Source organism: Panthera onca, chromosome C1, assembly GCF_046562875.1.
Source record: "Panthera onca isolate mPanOnc1 chromosome C1, mPanOnc1 haplotype 2, whole genome shotgun sequence".
Classification (NCBI taxonomy): Eukaryota; Metazoa; Chordata; class Mammalia; order Carnivora; family Felidae; genus Panthera; species Panthera onca.
Window position 1 is genome coordinate 133,737,547 of NC_138346.1, and position 20,516 is coordinate 133,758,062.

Sequence of the window (20,516 nt, forward strand, 5' to 3'; positions counted from 1 at the left end):
GTTCTCATACTAAGTAGACTGGTAAACTGAGGCAGATTGTTTAATTTACTGAGTCTTATTTTAAGTGTGTAAAATAAAAACATTGTCCTAAAAAATCGCTAAGGTAATTTTCAGCAATACTTTTTTTTGTATCTTTTATTATATTTATACCTGTTATTTTATCAAATCTAATAACGTATTATCTAGATTAGAGAAATTCATATAAAAGTTAATGGAAACTTTGTTCTAATACAAATTCTCCCTATTTTCAAACTGTGAAGAGTCATTAAATATTAGTGAATTTTAATATCTATTATTTATTTTGTTTTTCTGAGAATGTTTATAATTGGCCATTTTTCTTGAAAGAGATAAGGAAGGATGTTGAAACTTTTTTTCTTTTTACACATAACAATGTTAATTGTTAACTAAAGGTGAAAAAGCAAGTTAGTACCCTAACTAGAATTAGAATTCTTCATTGTACAGACAGATGTGTTCCTTAGACCTTATGCAACATAACCCAATGACAAATGGCATAGGTGAATTCCTTGTTTACCCCTCTCCTAAAACTGTTTCCTTTTTTCTTTCTGAAGATTAATTCAGACCTGATAGTTTTAGGACTGAAAAGCTTAGTAACTTGATAGAGTCACTTGTTTTAAAAAATGCCACTTATTGTAAGGATACACCTAATAATTTAAATCTTCTAATTTATTTCTTATTTGCTTTTCTAATTTATTTTCTAATTGTGAACACATTGAAAACAAAGATGTGCCAGAAATAGCTTATAGTCAATGATCTTCTCTCCTAAAACAAAAATTTGTGCCTGGAAAAATTGTAAAATCTGTTATTGATTTTTTGACTTAGATTTCAGTGTTCTTTAAACTAAATTTGGCAACTGTGTAATTACCTTTCTCTCTAGAGAGAAGGTAATGAAGACAATAGTCAATAGGAAGTTAAATGGTCATTTTCAGCTTTTAAGCCTCTATTATTGCCCAGTTGCATCCAGTACAGAAAGAATCCTACTTACACGGCTACTTTAGCCAGAATACTGAAAACGTCATGCTTTTGTCTTAAAGGTAACTTCTAGACCTGTCATAATTTTTAGGTTTAAGCAAGATACCAGATTGGACCCCGTTTCCAGGTTTAGGTCTCATATCCATAATTACCTAATATGTTCTGGATCTTAACATACCTTGCTAAACAGACACTGAGGCATGTTCACTTAGTAAGGGTCCATTTAGTAAATGTTTATTAAATGGCATGGTTATTGAGGAGCAAAAATGTATGAGGCACTGGAAGCACAGAGGCTAATTAGGTATAAGTCTTATTTTCTACCAATTAATAAAAGAAAAAAAACTATGATTTACTAAGTGCAGGGTGGCATGTTCTGATAATAAATGTTCAGTGGGAGCACACAAGACAGAGAGGTTAATTTCAAGGTGGGAGAAAGACTGAGGTCATAGGAAACTTCACAGCAGAATTATGAACTGAGTCTTGGAAGAAGAGTAAAGGTAGACAGAGGTAGACAGAGAAGGTAAAGGGTTTGCAGGTGTGTGTATGACAATGGCAACCAATGCAAAAATTACAAATGGAAATATAGGTAATTAATTTTTTCTAGAACTCAATCTCAGTGCATTTGGGTAGGAGGTAGAGGAGAGATTCAAGATCAAAGATATGACTGCCAAAATGAACAAGCAAGGGCTAGATCATGCTTGTCAGAAGGGGAGGGGAGAGATGGCAGCTTATATTCATTATTAACAATTTGGAACCATTGAGTTGTTTTAAAGTAAAAAATTGTGTGATCAGTTTTGTTTTTTATAGAGGTCACTTGGCAGCAGAATGTGGAAGTATATGTGCCAATCTTCCTAGCTCTGTTCTCATACTCGGCCTGAAATATCCTTTCCTCAAACTTTTTAAGTAATATCCATTCTCTAACTCCTAATTAAGATACCAACTGCCCTGTCAAACCTTCTTCAAATAGCTTCTTGCCTCACTACCACCAACACCAGAACCATCATCATCTTCATGTTTTTATCATCTGAACATCCATCTCCATGTGTATCAAAGTTAATGCAAATGTTCTATCTTAGTTTTTATTGTTAAAAATCTCAAAATACTCCATACATGGACTCAGAACAGAGTAATGCTCAATTAATGCTATTGAAAATTGAATGGTTATTCTTTAGGAATTTAATTTTTTTCTTGAAATTAAGAGACATTAAGTTTGTTCATGAAGCTTACTTTTATGTATTCTTTATTTTTAATTTTTTTTTGAGGGAGGGATGGGCAGAAAGAGAGAGAGAAAATCTTAAGCAGGCTCCACACCCAGTGTAGAGCCTGATGTGGGGCTGGATCTCACCATGAGATCAAGACCTGAGCCAAAAACAAGAGTGGGATGCTTAACTGACTGAGCCACCCAGGCAGCCCTATGAAGCTGACTGTTAAAAATCTAAATTTCACTCAGAATAGTATGAAATATTTCTGCTTTCTTTACTAAAGGAAGCCCAGTTTTCAGTATTACTGAACTGATGTGATAATGAACATTCTCTATTGACATGTAAAGAATAATGTTGGCTTGCTTATTTTACATCTGAAAAGAGATTGTAATATAGAATACAAGTTGAGCTACAAGGCATTTATCTAAAGCACATGATACAAAATGCAGACTATAATATTCTTTGGTGTGAATTAGTATAGAATTAAGGGTAAAAACATTTTAATTGGTAATCAAAAGTCCTTGTATTCCAAAGTTAAAATGATAATTATTAAATATTTACTTTTTATGTGTTCAGATGGCATAAGATATATGTTATTATAAGGGAATGGTTATATCCCCCATAAGACAGAGATCTAATTGACATATTGGAGGAAAATTTCCTGGAGTAACTTGGAGCCAATAATAATAAAAAGACGACAGGATACAGGCAATAAAGATTAGAATAGGGAGAAGGAGATTTCACAGCTAGGATTCACATTTCCCAGAACAATTTTCCCTAAATTATCAGTGTTCATATTTTATATAGCCATGTTTAGATTCATTCAAGCAAATCATTAAACACCAGTTTTATTACTTTTATTTTTTAGGGTGAAGATGGTTTTCCAGGATTCAAAGGTGACATGGGTCTTAAAGGTGACAGAGTAAGTAAGAGGAAAATTCATACTAAAATAAACACTTACATGTATGTGTATATGTAGGCATGCGTGTGTATATCCTTATATTTAAATATAGAAAGCACAGAATAAATAAAAATGTTCGTACTGAGACTTTGCTCACTTTGATTTTTATATGAAGATTAGACATGTTAATTTTTGTGGAGACAATATAGTCTTTCAGATATTACACTAAATTCCCATGTTCTACATCGTGTGTGTGTGTGTGTGTGTGTGTGTGTGTGTGTGTGTGCATAAAGTTGAGTAGTATTATTTATAGGTATTTTCTAAGTTGATGATCAAATTGTTTAAAAGAACTGGTTTGAAGGGCGTCTGGGTGGCTCAGCAGTTTAAATTGTCTGACTCTTGATTTTGGCTCAGGCCACGATCTCTCATTTTGTGGGTTTGAGCCCTGAATTGGGGTCTGTGTTGACAGTGCAGGGCCTGCTTGGGCTTCTCTCTCTGCCTCTCTGTCTTAAAAGGTTTTATAGGTTTCTTCTAAATTTTGTGGTGAGCTATTGCTTGGAAACCATGTATTTGCAACTTTCTTGAACTTTCATTATTAGTGATCTTGAATTTTTGAGCATAAAAGTAGTACACTTTTTTTCTGGTAATGAATGTCTAGAAAACAAACAAAAATACGAGTTTCCCAAAGTAAATTAAACTACATGCTTTATTGGGAAGATTTATTTTATCTAACACCATAATACCTAATATATCTAAGCAAAGAAGCATACTGCAGAATTTTTTTGTTTCCCTAAAATGTATGTAATGCTTGTTTCCAGAATGGGGGCAATGATTTACACATTTCAGTCCCTAAAACTATAAATGTGAAAAACAAGTCTAAAATGGAGGCATTTTTCTTGTGTTCCAAAAGTGTTTTCCAAAATTGCTATTGTCAGAGAGGAAAATTACTTTTTCCTACTAACCTGCTAGTTTCTCAGGCTGGGGCCCTGTAAAATTAGATTGACAAAAGACAAATTAACAAAAGAAAAACAAACAGAAGTTTTCTAGCCTGTGCCTCAAGTTTACACATGGGAGCACTCCATGATAATTAACTCAAAGGGGTGGTTAGAATTTGGGCTTATATGGCATTTCAGCAAAGGAAGAATAAATTTTTAGAGAGATGACAAGGAAAAGGACTTTTAGTTTCTAGGGCTGCAAATTGTGGGAAGGTAGATATATTGGAAACTAAAGGTAGACAAAGGCTAGTTAATGAAGTTTGTTGAATAGATTCCTCTGGTGTCTGCTTTTGGCTCCAGACTGATAAGGGTCTAGTTGTCTCCAGTGATTAACATTTGTCTTTTCTTGTAGAAAGGGGAGGGAGGGCACTTTTGAAAATTTATATCCTGCTGTTAGCAGCTTCTCTTACATCTGCTTCTTCTCAGTTGCTTTCAGTTCAAACTAATCTTCACACCAGAGTGGCATATTTTGGGGTTGATTATTCTGCCACCCTATACCATCTAACTTTGAATCTTATTTTTTTTTCTTCCTCTGTGCAACACAGATGTGTTAAAATTACTTTAATATTAAACATGGTAGCATCAGGCTGTTGTAGGTTTTCAAATGTCAGACTAGGATGGGAGGGCGATCTGGCTGCGACATCTGTTACCCCATTGATCGCCAGGGTTGATTCAGCTGATCTGGCTGGCTAGGGGGGGGTCCCCTTCCTTCCTCACCGCTCCACGTGTGTCCCTCCGGAAGCACGCTCAGTCGAAGAGGACAACTTTCCCCAATACAGGAGGACCCTTCTTCGATCAAGGGTATACGAGTAGCTGCGCTCCCCTGCTAGAACCTCCAAACAAGCTCTCAAATGTCAGACTATATTCAGTTGTCTATTTACCAATGGAAAGGTTGATGAAGTCAAACGTTTTCAGGCCTCTTTGTCATAAATAAAACATAAGGAAATAAATGAAGAGTTGAAGAATATGACTTTCTGATAGACTATAATGTCTCTTATTCAATCTCCAATGTATTTTAAATTATAAGAATTTTGCTACGCTGTGTTTCAGGGAGAAGTTGGTCAAGTAGGTCCAAGAGGAGAAGATGGCCCTGAAGGACCCAAGGGTCGAGCAGGTCCAACTGGAGACCCCGGTCCTTCTGGGCAAGCAGGAGAGAAGGTCAGTGAACAACTTTAAATTCACAGATGATGTTTCATTGTCATTTAAAAATATTTTTAATCATCAATGTCAGAAAACTAGAGGATTCTATTGCGTTTCAAGCATATCCGTATACTATTAGGAGTACAACCATGAGAGGGCTACATTGATCCTTTTTCACTCTCCCTTGTCACCTATCCCCTCTGCTCTCCTTGGCCTTGCAGAATTAGTAGTCCTTCAAGCTCTTGCACGTTCATTAGAGATTAAGAATTTGATTGTGATTGGGGCGCCTGGGTGGCTCAATCGGGTAAGAGTCTGACTCTTGATTTTGGCTCAGGTCATAATCTCGCAGTTCCTGAGTCTGAGCCCCACATTGCTTGGGATTCTCTCTCTCTGTCTCTCTCTCTCTCTCCCTCTCTCTGCCTCTCTCTCTCTCTCTTTCCCCCCTTCCCCCACTTATGCTCTCTCTCTCTCTCTCTCTGTTGCTATCGTTCTCTCTCTCAAATAAAATAAAACTTAAAAAAAGTTTAAAAAAGAATTTGCATGTGATTAACAATGGATCAAAGAATCAATGAAAGATGGTATACTTATTGTTTTAGAAGAGGTAGAATTATCTTTGCTCCTCATGCCAAAATGTACACTTTATATTTTTTCACATGAACATGCATTTTCATAGGCAAGTGTTTTACAAAATGATGATGTCAAAGCCCAACTTGAAGAGATTGATTTTAGTCTAGTGTTAACCCAGGCATCACTATGTTTTAAAACGTCCCCATAATTGTAATATTCATTGATTTAAGAGCCACTGTGCTATATATACTATGTCAGAAAATATTTTCAACCATTACATTTACATTTTCATGTAATATTAGACAACATTAAAACTATGGCATCATAAAGTATTTAGTGATATGGTGAACACCTCATAATGTAACTATGAAGTTAAATTAAGAAAGAACTAGAAATTCCCATGACAAGTGTTATCCTATTTGTACACTAAAGAAAAATATAAATACGAATTATTTCTTGGTGGTATAACTCAGATGATTTCCTTCCTTTTAATATGTATACCTGCTTTCCAAATTTTCTATATTGAGCATGCCACTATTCTATAAAATATGAGAATTCCATGCTGTTTAAGAAAACTCTTAATTTCCCTCCTTGCCATCCTGGCTCAGAAGAACAATATATAAGGATTACACAGGCACTGTGACTGCATAGGTAAGAAGATGTTTCCTCATGTCACTATGAATCATCTGATGTAGTAGTTCTTCTAAAGTTTCACCCTCCCAGTTGTCATTTGTGAACTGATTAATAATGTCATCGTGTTTAGGCAGGGAAGGAAAGGATGAGAGGAAACAAAGGCTTCCAAGGCCCTATCACCCTTCCACTTAGAGTACTCACTAGCCAATAGTTTCAGACTATTATGGGAACTTCCTCCCATCCTTCCTCCACTTTATTCTTGTAAATGACGCCAGAGTCTCTTCAGAGGCATCAGGACTTTACCCCACAATTCTTCTTTAACATTTCATTAGCATTTCCCCTTTATGGAAGTTGCCCATCACCATATTGAAAAGGCAAACAAAACTTCTGCCTGGATTTATTTTGAAATGACTCTAAAGTGAGTAAGAGTCTATATTATAATACAGTAATTAACATGGAACACAAAGACTTCATGATCATAATTAGAGAATTTCATTAACCTTGAAATCAGTGGCATAAAACAGACATGATAACTTAATGCATCCAAAGGGACATCATTATAAGCATACTTCTTAGGGCTTGTTTGCATATTTTCCATCTGAAGACTGCTTACTTATGCAGTGTTGATCTTGAATCAGACAACTCTTTAGTTCAATCTGTAATAACAAGGTCATAAACTATATTCCTATTTTCTTACCTTGATTCATCCAGTAAAATATTTATTGTGGTTCATAAAGTTGCTGTTCCTCTCTTACTGTTACATGTAGTAATATGGATTTGTTTTTGTTTCTATTCTTATTTTGTTTAAATGTACATGGGAAACAATGATGCTATGTGCTTCCCAATGTTTTAAGACTTTGATAAATAATATTATATATATATATGGAGTGTGCTTTTATAAAATCTTAAGGAAAATAGTCACAGTAAAATTCCATAAACACTTTACTCAGAAATTTAGTTTAATTTTCTCATTACCTGTATTTTTAAGTTAATGCTTTGTTCAGGGTGAAATTTTGCTAGTATAGCATTTTAAACCTCTTGGTATTTGTTACACATCTTTGGACTTTGCTGCAATTTACTGTTTTAGAAGTTTTTGAGAAGTAATCTCATTGCACTGGAACAAAATTGTTGCACATTTAAGGTCCCACCTGCAGGAATTAACACTCCACAAAAATCATCATTACTTAGCTATATAGTTCTCAACATTTGATGTGTCGATTAACCCAGATTTTCCAGATGTTTGAAAAGAAGAAGCAACTTGGCCCCAAAATTAGGTCAGAATTTCTTGTGTAGTTCTTTAAACTGCTCAGTGAGAAATACTTAAATAACTCAGGATTGCTTACTTTGTATTTACATGAGAAATGAAATCATTTTATAAAAAGGATTAACTCCAGCTGAAATGATAAAATCTAAATGCAGTTCTAACTACATCAACTAACTTTAAATAATTTTAATGTTGAAAAGCTTAGGCATTTTCTTTAGTCATGCTTAAGAGTTCAGAGAGAGTCCTAGAATTCTTTTTCACTCAGGGTCCTGCCCCCAAAGAAGGCACTGTCACTTAGACAGGTGTTAAGTTAGAGAACGTTATAGCATTAGAAATATGTCAAAACAATTTTTCCCTATGCAAATGAAGAAATATAATGTAAGTAAAGTATGGTGAAAACTTGTAAATCTTCCCTTTGACTGTACAAATATGTGGTTCTAACTTCTAGAAAAATGGCTAAAATCATCATTTAAACTTAATTCAACTTAGAATCTTTATTATTATTTTTTTTTAACTTTAGGGGAAACTTGGTGTTCCAGGATTACCAGGATATCCAGGAAGACAAGGTCCAAAGGTAAAACAATTAGCTTGATGTTTATAGTTTATCAACATTTTGTAGAAATTAATCATACATAATGGTTTGTAACACAGAGATGATAAATCCTTAAAATATAATTTCACAAGGGAAAGACATCAGGTTTGTGGGTGCCTGGTACACAAGGAGCTCCGGGAGCCTAGGTGATTATGGACTGGAGTATTTTAGCAGACAGTGTCATAAAAGGAAGACATTGTCAGCTACTTCCTTGTAATTGGAATCAGGACTATTCCAGAGTGACATACTACTATATCTAGAAGTTATAAAGGGGATGATAACTGATGGATAACAGTGTTTGATTTCATTTCTAGTACCCTAAGGGTTTGAATTTCCACTTGCTGCCTTTAAAAAAAAATTACAATACATCTTTCATCATCTTTCTCTTCCCCCCTTTCCCCAGTATTTGTTTCCTAGGGCTACTGTAACAAATTTCTACAAACTTGGTGACTTAAAACAACAAAGATTTACTCTCTTATGGTTCTGGAGACCAGAAGCCTAATAAAATCAAGGTGTCAGCAGGGCCCCAGTCCCTCCAAAAGCTCTAGGCGAGAGTCTCTCCTTGTCTCTTCCAGCTTCTAGTAAACCAGGGCAGTCCGTGGTTTGTCTCTGCCATCTCCACGTGGCCTTTTTTTTCTCTCTGTCTTCTCTTCTGTCTCTTATAAAGACACTTGTCTTTGCATTTAGGGACCACATGATCTCATTTCAAGATCCTTAACTTAACCTACACTTACAAAGACCTCTTTTTCCAAATAAGGCAACATTCACATGTTCCAGAGATTTGAATATCAGATATATGGATTTGGGGCCACCATCTGATCCACTACAGAACTAAAATTTTATTTTTAACTATTTGAAATATACATATTTTAAGCATAAAAATAGATGGTTTTAAAAATAGATGTTTACCCTGGTGTGCTAATTTTCCTCAAGCTAATCTTAAAACTTTGTCAAGGGGGCACTTCTTGCATTGACTAGTTAATTAAAGTGGTTAAATAAATTAATACATACATTTTGGTTTCTACTATTAAAATACTTACATGCCCATGAGACAGACTATCTATCTATCCATCTACTTTCAATTTGTCTCTGTTTGACCCATTCAGGCTTGACAGGAATTGTATATAAAGATAAATCCTGTTTATATAATAATCTCCAAACATATTTATTAATAAGTTCTCCAGATAATCATTGGGAAACCAGAATGTCCTTCCTCTTGACAAATGTGAACTGCATGTACTTGTGTTCACTCATTGTCCTGTGATGACACTGTATTAGGCTTGCTATGTGGTTTTGTCTTATAAATTGTCATTGAGTTTCTAGAAAATGTGGAATCCCTTGTATAGTAAGAGGTAAACATAATGCTTTGAGCTTTTCATCTGTGACTTAAAAATAACACATGCATCATTTAAAGGTTTCTAGCTACATTTAGAATGCTTATTAGTAAGTTTCACCTTTTAGATATTGTCTCTAATACACTGCCCTGTCTCTTAGCTACCTTCCTTTCAAATGTCAAGCATTTTCACAAGTATTATGAGTGGAAAAAAAAAAAAAACAAAAACAACATTCACTGCAAAACCCACAACCTTACGCTATCATTAGATTGCTTGATGAGTTCTTGATATAATTAGGAAGTTGAATTGCAATTGTGGTGTTTTGATTTAAAAACAGAAAACTATCATATTACTTGAAGGCTTAGCACAATATTCTTTTATTTGACATTCTTATTTCCTTCTGTTTTTCCTATGACAATACTCTGTTCAATATTCTTTGAGTTATTTTTATTAACAAAATGCACCAGAGTGACTGGAGAGAAATGTTTCTTCCTAGAGAAATCAAACATTTTTCTTTACTCCTTAACCAAAATGTCTGAAACCTTGGTTTTTATTTTTTAATATTACTGTTCTTCACAATAACTGTTTTTATGATCAAAAATGATTAATGTTTCTTAGTTCTAAAACAAAAAATAATGGTCTCATCAAAGATCAAAGATATCTTCACATTTTTTTCCTATGTGGAAGCTAATGAATTTTGAATAGATTTAAATCTATATTGTACTAAAAGTGAAATTCAACTGCTAATCTCTTAAGCAGTTTAAGGACTATAGTTAGACATATAATTTATTTAATATCTTACTAGCAATGTAAATCACAATGGGTATTTGAAAGTTGCACCATCATTGGTACTATAAAAAGATAGATCACTACTTCAAAAAGTAAATCTGTTTTAATGTAGGATTCTTTATATTTAAAACAGCATTCAAATAATTTTGAAAGTTTCACAATTGGTGAGCCAATTTTACCATTAATCTTTGACTTTTCAGCCTTTCATTTGCTGTTTGTTTTTTCCATTTAAAAACCTATAATGCCTGAGGTGCCTGCATGGCCCAGTTGGTTAAGCGTCCTACTTCAGCTCAGGTCATGATCTCACAGTTCATGAGTTCAAGCCCCTCACTGGGCTCTGTGCTGACAGCTCAGAGCCTGGAGCCTGCTTCAGATTCTGTGTCTCTCTCTCTCTCTCTCTCTCTCTCTCTCTGCCCCTCCCCTGCTCGCTCTCACTCTCTCTCTCTCTCTCTCTCTCTCAAAAATGAATAAACATTAAAAATAAAATAAAGTCAAAACCTATCATGGAAATTTTATATTTTGGTGATAACTCCTTATGTGAGAAAAGAAGAAGAATATGCCTTTATATTACAAACTATTTAGTTGATGGATTGGGCATTTTTGGTTTTTTCTCATAAATTGCCTAGAGCAGAAACTTACATAAGAAAATAAATTTTATAACAATAAAATTGATGCATAGAGCAATTTGTTTGAATGGAGTCTCTACAAATGTGATTAGTTATCTATTCTATCCAAGACAGAAATGAATATTTGTTCACAGATAAAATCTGGTAGAGTAGGTTATTTCCATATTGGATTTTACTCACTTGTCAAATTCCTAGAGTAGTCCCATAGTAATCCTGTACCAGATCTAACTTCTCATTCTCCATAGAGAAAAAGGCTTTGAAAGCCCTTCAAAAAACATAATTTGCAGACATTATTTCCCCATTATGTGAATATTACATGTCCTAACAATTGTCCTCAGGTGAATCACATAGTAACCTCTATAGACATGAATTAGAATATATTGGGAAATGAGTCATAAAAAGAAGCTCCGCAGTGCATACAATGGATGATTGTTTTGGCCATCAGCTCCCATAAGGCTTCACATACAACTTTCTCCTGGAGGAAATATACATTGGTATCTATTATATACATCACCTGGAGGAATTGTTAAAGATGCAGATTCCTGGGTCCTTCTGCTAGAGAGAGAAATCTGCAGTGGGATTTGACAATCCACATTATTAGGAATTACTCTGAATTATCATGAAATGGAGGGGACACATCACTTAAATATTATTTTAGGGATAATTTAATCCAAATGAATAGAAAGAAAAGCAAGAAATATATTCAAGTCAAAGGAAGGTTTTGTTATATCTCCCTTAACACATGGGAAAGTATGTAAAATCTGAATGTCTACTACTCTGCTGGATATTTTATACATTATTGCATTTAATTCATAAAGTGGTCTGAATAGGAAAAGTGAGTATTTGGAAGCACACACTTTCCAAAGTCTCATAGTTAGCACATTGAGGAGAAAAGATCTGAACTTTAATCTGTTCTGTTTCATGATATGATAAAGCAAACCAGTCACAGTCATGTTCAAAGGAATCTGTAAACAGATAAAAATGTGGAATACGCACAAGATGAAATGGGGGACTATATTATATTCCATCTGTAAAATGTGACTCTCTGTGGATGAAGTATGATGCTTTCACTGTGCCTATTACACCTTTAAACAACCAATACTTATTGTTATCTATCATTATCATTTGTATACCTTGCCTTCCTTTATTCTAATCGCCCACAAAGTCAAAGTACCTATAAGATGTGGGTGAGTGTCCTCATTTTGCAGAAAAACTATGCTTGGAGAGGATAAGTAATGTACCCAACTTAGGTGAATATATGATAAACATAAGTTATGAATTTATGCCTTTGGAATTCCAAAAACAGGACTTTAATGCTGGACTGCCTGACTTAAACTCTCAGCTAGGTTTAACCACATTCAAACATCAAGCAGAAAGGTGGAAGAAGATCTTTAGACTTTATGATTTGATTCAATTCTAAAGGTGTAAAAATATTAAATTAAAAGTTTCAAATATATAAATACAACAATGTTAATTTAGGAAAATTTTTATAAAATTCTTATTTTAATATTTATTCATGCTCATGAAAAATAAGATTTTTCTTCCAAGTTGAAGCAAGTGTGTAGAATTGTAAGTCAAAATTATTTTATATAGTGTTCTCTAATTGCTATTTTCTAATATGAGAAATGATATTTGGTTCATTATTTTAAAGTGAAAAACTAAAATGTATTTTATCAATTCATGCTTTCACTGCTTCCAGGATTTCAGATGTTACTGTAAGTTCATTTTCCTAAAGGCCTGCAGCTTGTGTCTAAAAACGTTAGTTACCATGGGGCACCTGGGTGGCTCAGTCGGTTAAGCGGCCGACTTCAGCTCAGGTCACGATCTCGCGGTCCGTGAGTTCGAGCCCCGCGTCGGGCTCTGGGCTGATGGCTCAGAGCCTGGAGCCTGCTTCGGATTCTGTGTCTCCCTCTCTCTGACCTTCCCCCGTTCATGCTCTGTCTCTCCCTGTCTCAAAAATAAATAAAACATTAAAAAAAATAAAAATAAATAAATAAAAACGTTAGTTACCATACTCATTGTTTATTATTTTTATTTTTGTAGGGTTCCACTGGATTTCCTGGGTTTCCAGGTGCCAATGGAGAGAAAGGTGCACGGGTATGGTATAGAAGTCTATTGTCCTGGACTATCTCATACAAATGTTCTTGCATGAGTACCTGTCTTTCAGCACCAGACTCATGATTCGCTGTGATATGCTGCCTACTGAAACTGTTTGAACTGTCTTTGGCAGGGTGTAGCTGGCAAACCAGGACCTCGGGGTCAACGTGGCCCAACGGTGGGTGGCTTTATTTAAAATAATAATTTTCATTTTGGATTTAATGTTTCAAGATAAGTGTCTTCAAAAATAAAAACAGATTCTGTGCTTTGGGGTGTGCCTGACACTCGATCGGTTTCATCTTTTGCTCTCGTATGCAGGGTCCTCGAGGTTCAAGAGGTGCGAGAGGTCCCACGGGGAAACCTGGTCCAAAGGTATTAGAAGTACTTGTTCTATCATGGATAGAACTGGAGGGTATTATGCTAAGTGAAGTAAGTCAGTCAGAGAAAGACAGTTATCATATGTTCTCACTCATGTGTGGAATTTGAGAAACTTAGCAGAAGACCATGGGGGAAGGGAAGAGAAAAAAATAGTTACAAAGAGAGAGGCAGGCAAACCATAAGAGACTCTTAAATACAGAGAACAAACTGAGGAATGATGTGAGGGGCAGGGAAGAGGGGAAAATGGGTGATGGGCATTGAGGAGGCACTTGTTGGGATGAGCACTGGGTGTTGTAAGCGATGAAACATGGGAATCTACTCCCGAAGCCAAAAGCACACTGTATACTCTACAGTGTGTTAGCTAACTTGACAATAAATTATATTAAAAAAAAAAGAAGTATTCTATTTGCGTTTGCTGTAAGTTCCTCTTCCAGAGGACAAATGCTATCAGAAGGAATCAAAACTGATTTTTCTTTTTTTCTCTTTTCTTTTTTTATTTTTGATAGGGTACTTCAGGTGGTGATGGCCCTCCTGGCCCTCCTGGTGAAAGAGTACGTATGATACAGGATACAGTAACATAAAATAAATATTAATATTTTGCAAGTATTTAAATTTCTGGGAAAAAGTACATGTGTCTGCAAATACATGTACACAGAAATTTGCAAAATCTATTCAGAATTTAAAAGTTCTTATTTTTTAATTTACTTCTTAAAAAATCTTAATCACTTATGTGCTACCAATTTTGTTATAGAAATGAGAGAAATAATGTGCATAATTGCCCTATGATGTCTCTCAAACTCAAGCCAAATAAAATTTTTTTGAATATCCATATGACACCTATGCCTTCTCCTTCAGTCTTCCTGTGTTCCCTGTTGATATTCATTTTGTCCATAGAGCTGGAAGCAACATTATGCTGGTAAAAGGCAAGCTCCCAGTAGCCATTAAGTCAGAATCGATATACATTCAAATCAAGATAAAACATCTATTCCAGTAAATAGAAAAACTATTTAGTAAATTGATTTTCAATTGATATAAAATAAAGCTAAATATACATGAGTAAGCATGCCCTTTATTTGTTTCCTTTTGGCAAAATAAAGCATTTTTGTAGCCAGAGTTTTTGAAAGTGATCTTCTTGAATTTTAAATATTCAATCTGTATTACTGTTAAAGAAATTAGACTCCTTTCTGAATATTCTATAACAATGTTTAGTATTATGCAGTTATAGTAATATATTTTTGTATATTATTATTTGAAATTTATAATAGATGTTTCACAAAGAGAAAACTGAAATACCCCATGATATGTCACTTAAAACTGAGAATAAGTAATTTTTTGGAATGAAGTTTCTGTTTGTGACAGAAATGTCAGTAGATAAGACTTAAGAATAAACATTTAATTATAGTTGTTTCAAAGCTTTGGTTCATATTTAATTAAAGCAAACTTTCTTGCTAAATATCTCTCACTATTGATGAACTATTCCCAAATTAAGTCTATCCTGTACATTTTAAAATCATAAATAACATACACATTTTAAAAATTTGATGGTCAAAATAATTTTAATAAGAAGATGCAATTTAATTAAAATAGCTAAATCATTAAATGGAATAGAACCACTTGACAAATTATAGCAAAACTAGGAGTTTTGTTTTTAAAGCATAAACTATTTTTCTTTCATATTTTGTTTCTGCATTCCAAAATGTCATGATCAACCATATATATTCACAATTTTGGAACATAACAGTGTGACCCAACAGCATGATTACTCGTAATTGTAAAAATACTTTGAGAGTAAGGAAAGTGTATTTTGAAGCTTAAAGTAGAGGTTATTATAAAAAAAATTAAGTAAGCTGGAAACCATTTTTAAATAGCATTCATACATTTTAAATATACAGGACATACTTCCTATATTCTGCATAGTTGATGAAACCTTTTCTCCCTAACATATCCTCATTTTCTCCAAAGAATTTTATGTATCATAAACTATTTGGTTATGTCTTAGGCATAGTTGAAGAATGATAGAAATGATATTACCAAATATTTTCTTTAAAATAAATGACTTGGGAAGTTTAGGGGGAGAGTTTTATAGTACTATTGAACTAGAAATGGAAATACCTATTTTTGCCCATTTCAATGGACTTCTTTAACAATATATTTGCTTATAAATATATATATATATATATATATATATATATATATATAGTATTATATGTACATATTATGTACATGTTGTAGGATATTTTAAATATATACTATTATATATTTACTAATTAGGATACTCTGCAGCTTAAATATAATAATTCCTCATACTCGTGATTTGCGGATCATGGATGCCTATTATTAAAGACTTAGTAAAGACAGCTTTTAGTTGTTCTAAGATTACCAGATTTAGCAAAAGCCAAAAAACAACAATAAAAAATGAAATAAAATAAAAAGACTTAAGACACCCAATTAAATTTGAATTTTTACATGAACAACAGAATAGTTTGTGGTATAAGTATGTCCTTTGCAATATTGGGAAATATTATTATTCATTATTTATCTCAAATTCAAATTTCACTAGGCACTTGGTTTTTATCTGGCAACACTTACTGGGTTCCAACACTGTCTTTACACTGAGTATGTATTTTCCACATCACCTGGAAACTATTTTCATTAATATGGAAGGACTATGTCAACACTTTCTTGTGGAATTTTATACAGGTCCACTTTTTCTTCTATGTATTCTGTAGAGAAGTGATTTTTGAATTTTTTTTTTCCTTAAAGAAATTTAAATCCAAAATCAAATTTTGGTTGAAAAGGAGCAGAAATTTAGAAGGCAAAGAAACTACATATTAAGGAATTAGAAAAATAGAGCTTGCTACATAGCCTAAAAAAATAATATTTAAAAATTTTTATATTTAAAATTGTTTTAAATGCTTAATTTTGAGAGACAGAGAGAGACAGAGCATAAGCAGGGAAGGAGCAATGAGAGAGAGAGAGAGACAGACAGACAGACAGACAGACATAGAATCTGAAGCAGGCTTCAGGCTCTGACCTGTCAGCACAGAGCCCAATGTGGTGCTCACAAACTGTGAGATCATGACCTGACCCGAAGTCGGATGCTTAGCCGACTGAGCTACCCCAGAACCCCCTAATATTTTATATTTAAAATAAAACTTTGTTGATAATATTAAGTTATTATGATATATATTTAAGAATGATAGTTTCATACTTCAATGAGAGTACTAAAATTTGTAAGTCCCAAAGGTTGCCCAGTGTTTTTGGTAATTACACTGTGATATCTATTTTTTTAATGACATATTGAACTTTGAAGTTTCTTTTTGATTTTAAGATAAGATGCTGGTAATAGCAATAATTTGTGCTGATTTCTGAACTAGCATTGGCTTAAAAATGATAACAAAATTTCCCTTGGAAAGGCTAAACTGATAAACTGAAAAGAGTAAAGACCAATTTTAGCAAACTTCATTTTTTATTTAAATATAAATAAATCCTATTCTAGTTGAGTTATTTAAGAAATCCTATTTATATTATGTTCCATTATATATATATATATATATATATATATATATATATATATATATATATATATATATTTCTTTTGGAAATGTAATTATTATGTTCTGGGAACATAAAGGATTATCTTCACCAATTATTTTGCTGTCACTATAATAGGGTCTATTTACTGCATTTTAAATTTATATAAATATAAGTATTGAATAATAAGGTTGATTAAAGATTAGGTTAAAACAATATTATAAATGTATTTTTAGATTGAATGTTAATGAGAAAAATAATACAATAAAGCGTTTTTTCTCTGATCTACAAAAGAATTTTATATATGAGTAAAATGAGATATTGGCATCTTCCAAAATACATTTTAAATATAGAAATTAGTTAAAGGTCTTTCTGAATTAGTCACTTATTTTTTCCTTTACTTTTATATGACTGGAATCAGAACATTTATAGAGTCAATTTTAAAAATAATTTTTTGGGGGTGGCTAGGGAATTGAATTATTCTGTCCCAAGGATGTTTCCAACTAATGTTAAAAGTATGGAGCTACTTGATACATCTATGTTCTGCTCACTTTATTATGAATTCTAAATATTCATAGTGCTCATGATTTAAGGCCATTGGTGTGCGGTTTTGAGTACTGAATAAGGTGAAAAATCATGCATTTAACTTTTAGATTAGCTTACATTATCTTGTTACATTACTGTAGTTCTGTCATGATGATGAAGAAGCTGTATGCTATATTGTGTTTCATCTGTAGAAATAAACTGTAAAGTATAAAGATGTATCTTTTAAGGCATATTCTTAAATTTCTCCACTGCTTTTTATTTTCAGGGCCCTCAAGGACCTCAGGGTCCAGTTGGATTCCCTGGACCTAAAGGTCCTCCTGTAAGTACCAGGTTTTTCTTTATTTCTTCATTTGACAATGTTTTCAAATTTTCAAGAGTCACAGTTTATATTTTAAGTAATTTTTAGATGCAAATATTGACGAAAATTCTAATAAAAATAAATTGCAATTGGTGACGTCAAAGAATGTACATTTTTCAATTTATGACGTTTATTGAATGTTTCTGATATAACCCAAATAGATCTTCATAAAGATTCTTGCAAAGTACATCAAAGACAGGAACAACCTGGATGTTATTCTCTCAAATACTCCTCCACTGCAGTGCATATTACTAATGGCATTAAAAATTGTTACTGAATCTTAAATATTTGTTACATCAGAACTTCTCTTTTGTCTTCCGTCATCCAATGTATCCTTCAAAATATCACTTCCTAAACATTCTCTGGCATTCTGACATTACTTACATTTCATTGTAATTTGTTTATTTGTATTTATTATTTTTGTCTATAATCCGTGCTTTTAAAAAAAATAATGACAATCCTTTCTGAATTATATCCCTTTTATAAAATTTGCTCATTCAAGTATCTTCACAAAGTTAATGGAAATCCTTTATTTCCACACTTAAATGTATATGGGAATATCAGACATGCTCATTGCTCAGTTGTTTTATTTTTCTTTTCTTAGTAACCTACTCAGTTTATTTATGAGAACTAGAATCAACTTAATCACTGGTTTAGTCCATTCTGGCTGCTATAACAAAAAACAAGCAAACAAGCAAACAAACAAAGCACACAATGTTGTTTACCCACAGAGACTAGATAGCTTATAAACAACAGAAGTTTATTTTGCACAGTTCTAGATGCCAGAAGTTCTAGCTCAGGGAGCCAGCATGGTCAGGTGGGGGCCCTCTTTCAGGTAACAGGGCAGAAGGGGCTAGGAAGCTCTTGGAGTCTCTTTCTTAAGTCACTGATCTCATTTATGAGGGTTCTACCTTCATGACTTAAACACCTACCCATGGCCCAACTTACTAACATTGCCTCTGAGGGTTAGGATTTCAACATCATGAATTAGGCATTTCAATATGAATTTCAATACGAACTTACAGGCCATAGCACCCACAAGTCTAAGGAAGTTGTTCTCAAAGTGTGGTCCTTGGACCAGAACATCAGTACTACCTGGGGTTTGTTAGACATACAGTCTTCTCCCTACATCAGTCAGCTAACTCAGAACTCTAAGAGAGGGGCCCAGTCTGTTTAACAAATTCTCCAGATAGTTCTGATGCATGCTAAAGTTTGTGAGCCACTCTTCTAGTCTACATTTGACAATGCTGTCTAAACTTTAATGTGCATACAAATTATTTTGGTATCTTGGTAAAAATGTAGATTTGGGGGCATCTGGGTGGCTCAGTCGGTTAATCATCTGACTTCAGCTCAGGTCATGATGTCACAGCTCATGGATTCGAGCTTTGCATTGGACTCTGCGCTGATAGCTCAGAGCCTGGAGCCTGCTTCAGATTCTATGTCTCCCTCTGTCTGTCTCTGCTCCTTCCCTGCTCATGCTCTTTCTCTCTCTCTCTCAAAAATAAATAAACATTAAAAAAAATGTAGAGTTGATTCAGTAGGCCTGGAGTGAGTCATGAGTCTTGAAGTTACTAACAAAGGTCCAGGTGATGCCAATACTGTGCTCCTAGGCCATATTTTAAGTAACAAAGCTCAAAAATATTTTGGCTGAAAATATAACCAACATAGTTTGAATATGATTTACTCAGCAGGAAACAAAGTATAGCTAAATTTTCAGTTAATAATTTGAGAACCAAATGTTTTTTCATTATAATGATACAAATAACTAAATCATTACTAATAGTTTTACTCGCATCCTGGATACTTTCATTTAGAGGCTCACTGATATACATTTTTTGACTGAATGTTCTAAATTGATTTTGAACTGAGTCTTTTTGACAAAACCACAGCATGCATCCTGTATGAAGAAACGTGAGACTATTTGTATATGCCAGTATTTCAAAAAAATTGTATATTCCAGTTCTCTGTTTTCTAATAATTATAGTTAACCAAATATAGTCCAATAGTAGTCTTGTATAAAGGAACAATTTGGAAAATTCTGAATTAAGATGTTAAAATTTTAAATAAATGTTGCATCTGGTTACATTATACTTTCAAGCATGTTGAAAATAATTTATAACTAAATGCATATGGTCTCCAACTTCTTACTGAGTTTAAATAACCCTCTATTTCCACTGATAACTTTCACATTTGACTTTAGCTCACAGGTTTAAAAATGAATTATTTATCATTAAAAGAAACTTTTTTTTTATTTTATTTAAATCCAAGTTAGTTAACATATAGTGAATGATGGTTTCAGGGTTAGAATTTAGTGATTCATCACTTACATATAACATCCAGTGCTCATCCCAACAAGTGCCCTCCATAATGCCCATCACCCATTCAGTCTATCCCCCCATCCAACACCCCTCCAGCAACCCTCAGTTTGTTCTCTGACGAAATACTGGCTTAAAGTAAATATTAAAAGTTGAAGCAATCTCTTATTTTTTGCAATAATTTTAGATACTGTTTGAAATATTATTCTAACGGTTTTGCTTTATTACTGTGAACACATCAAGAAAGGATTGTTA

General features: G+C 33.5%; 1 protein-coding gene across 4 annotated transcripts in view; it reads left to right on the plus strand.

Annotated features, from left to right (window-relative positions):
* COL11A1 (collagen type XI alpha 1 chain) overlaps positions 1 to 20,516 on the plus strand; it is a 216,188-nt gene that overhangs the window by 115,770 nt on the left and 79,902 nt on the right. For all 4 annotated transcript variants that reach the window (XM_081796410.1, XM_060626468.3, XM_060626465.3 and 1 more), the window contains 8 exons: positions 3,061 to 3,114; positions 5,139 to 5,246; positions 8,213 to 8,266; positions 13,077 to 13,130; positions 13,264 to 13,308; positions 13,449 to 13,502; positions 14,015 to 14,059; positions 17,854 to 17,907. In XM_081796410.1, coding sequence (XP_081652536.1) covers positions 3,061 to 3,114; positions 5,139 to 5,246; positions 8,213 to 8,266; positions 13,077 to 13,130; positions 13,264 to 13,308; positions 13,449 to 13,502; positions 14,015 to 14,059; positions 17,854 to 17,907 — 468 coding nt within the window. The remainder of the gene's footprint in view (positions 1 to 3,060; positions 3,115 to 5,138; positions 5,247 to 8,212; positions 8,267 to 13,076; positions 13,131 to 13,263; positions 13,309 to 13,448; positions 13,503 to 14,014; positions 14,060 to 17,853; positions 17,908 to 20,516) is intronic.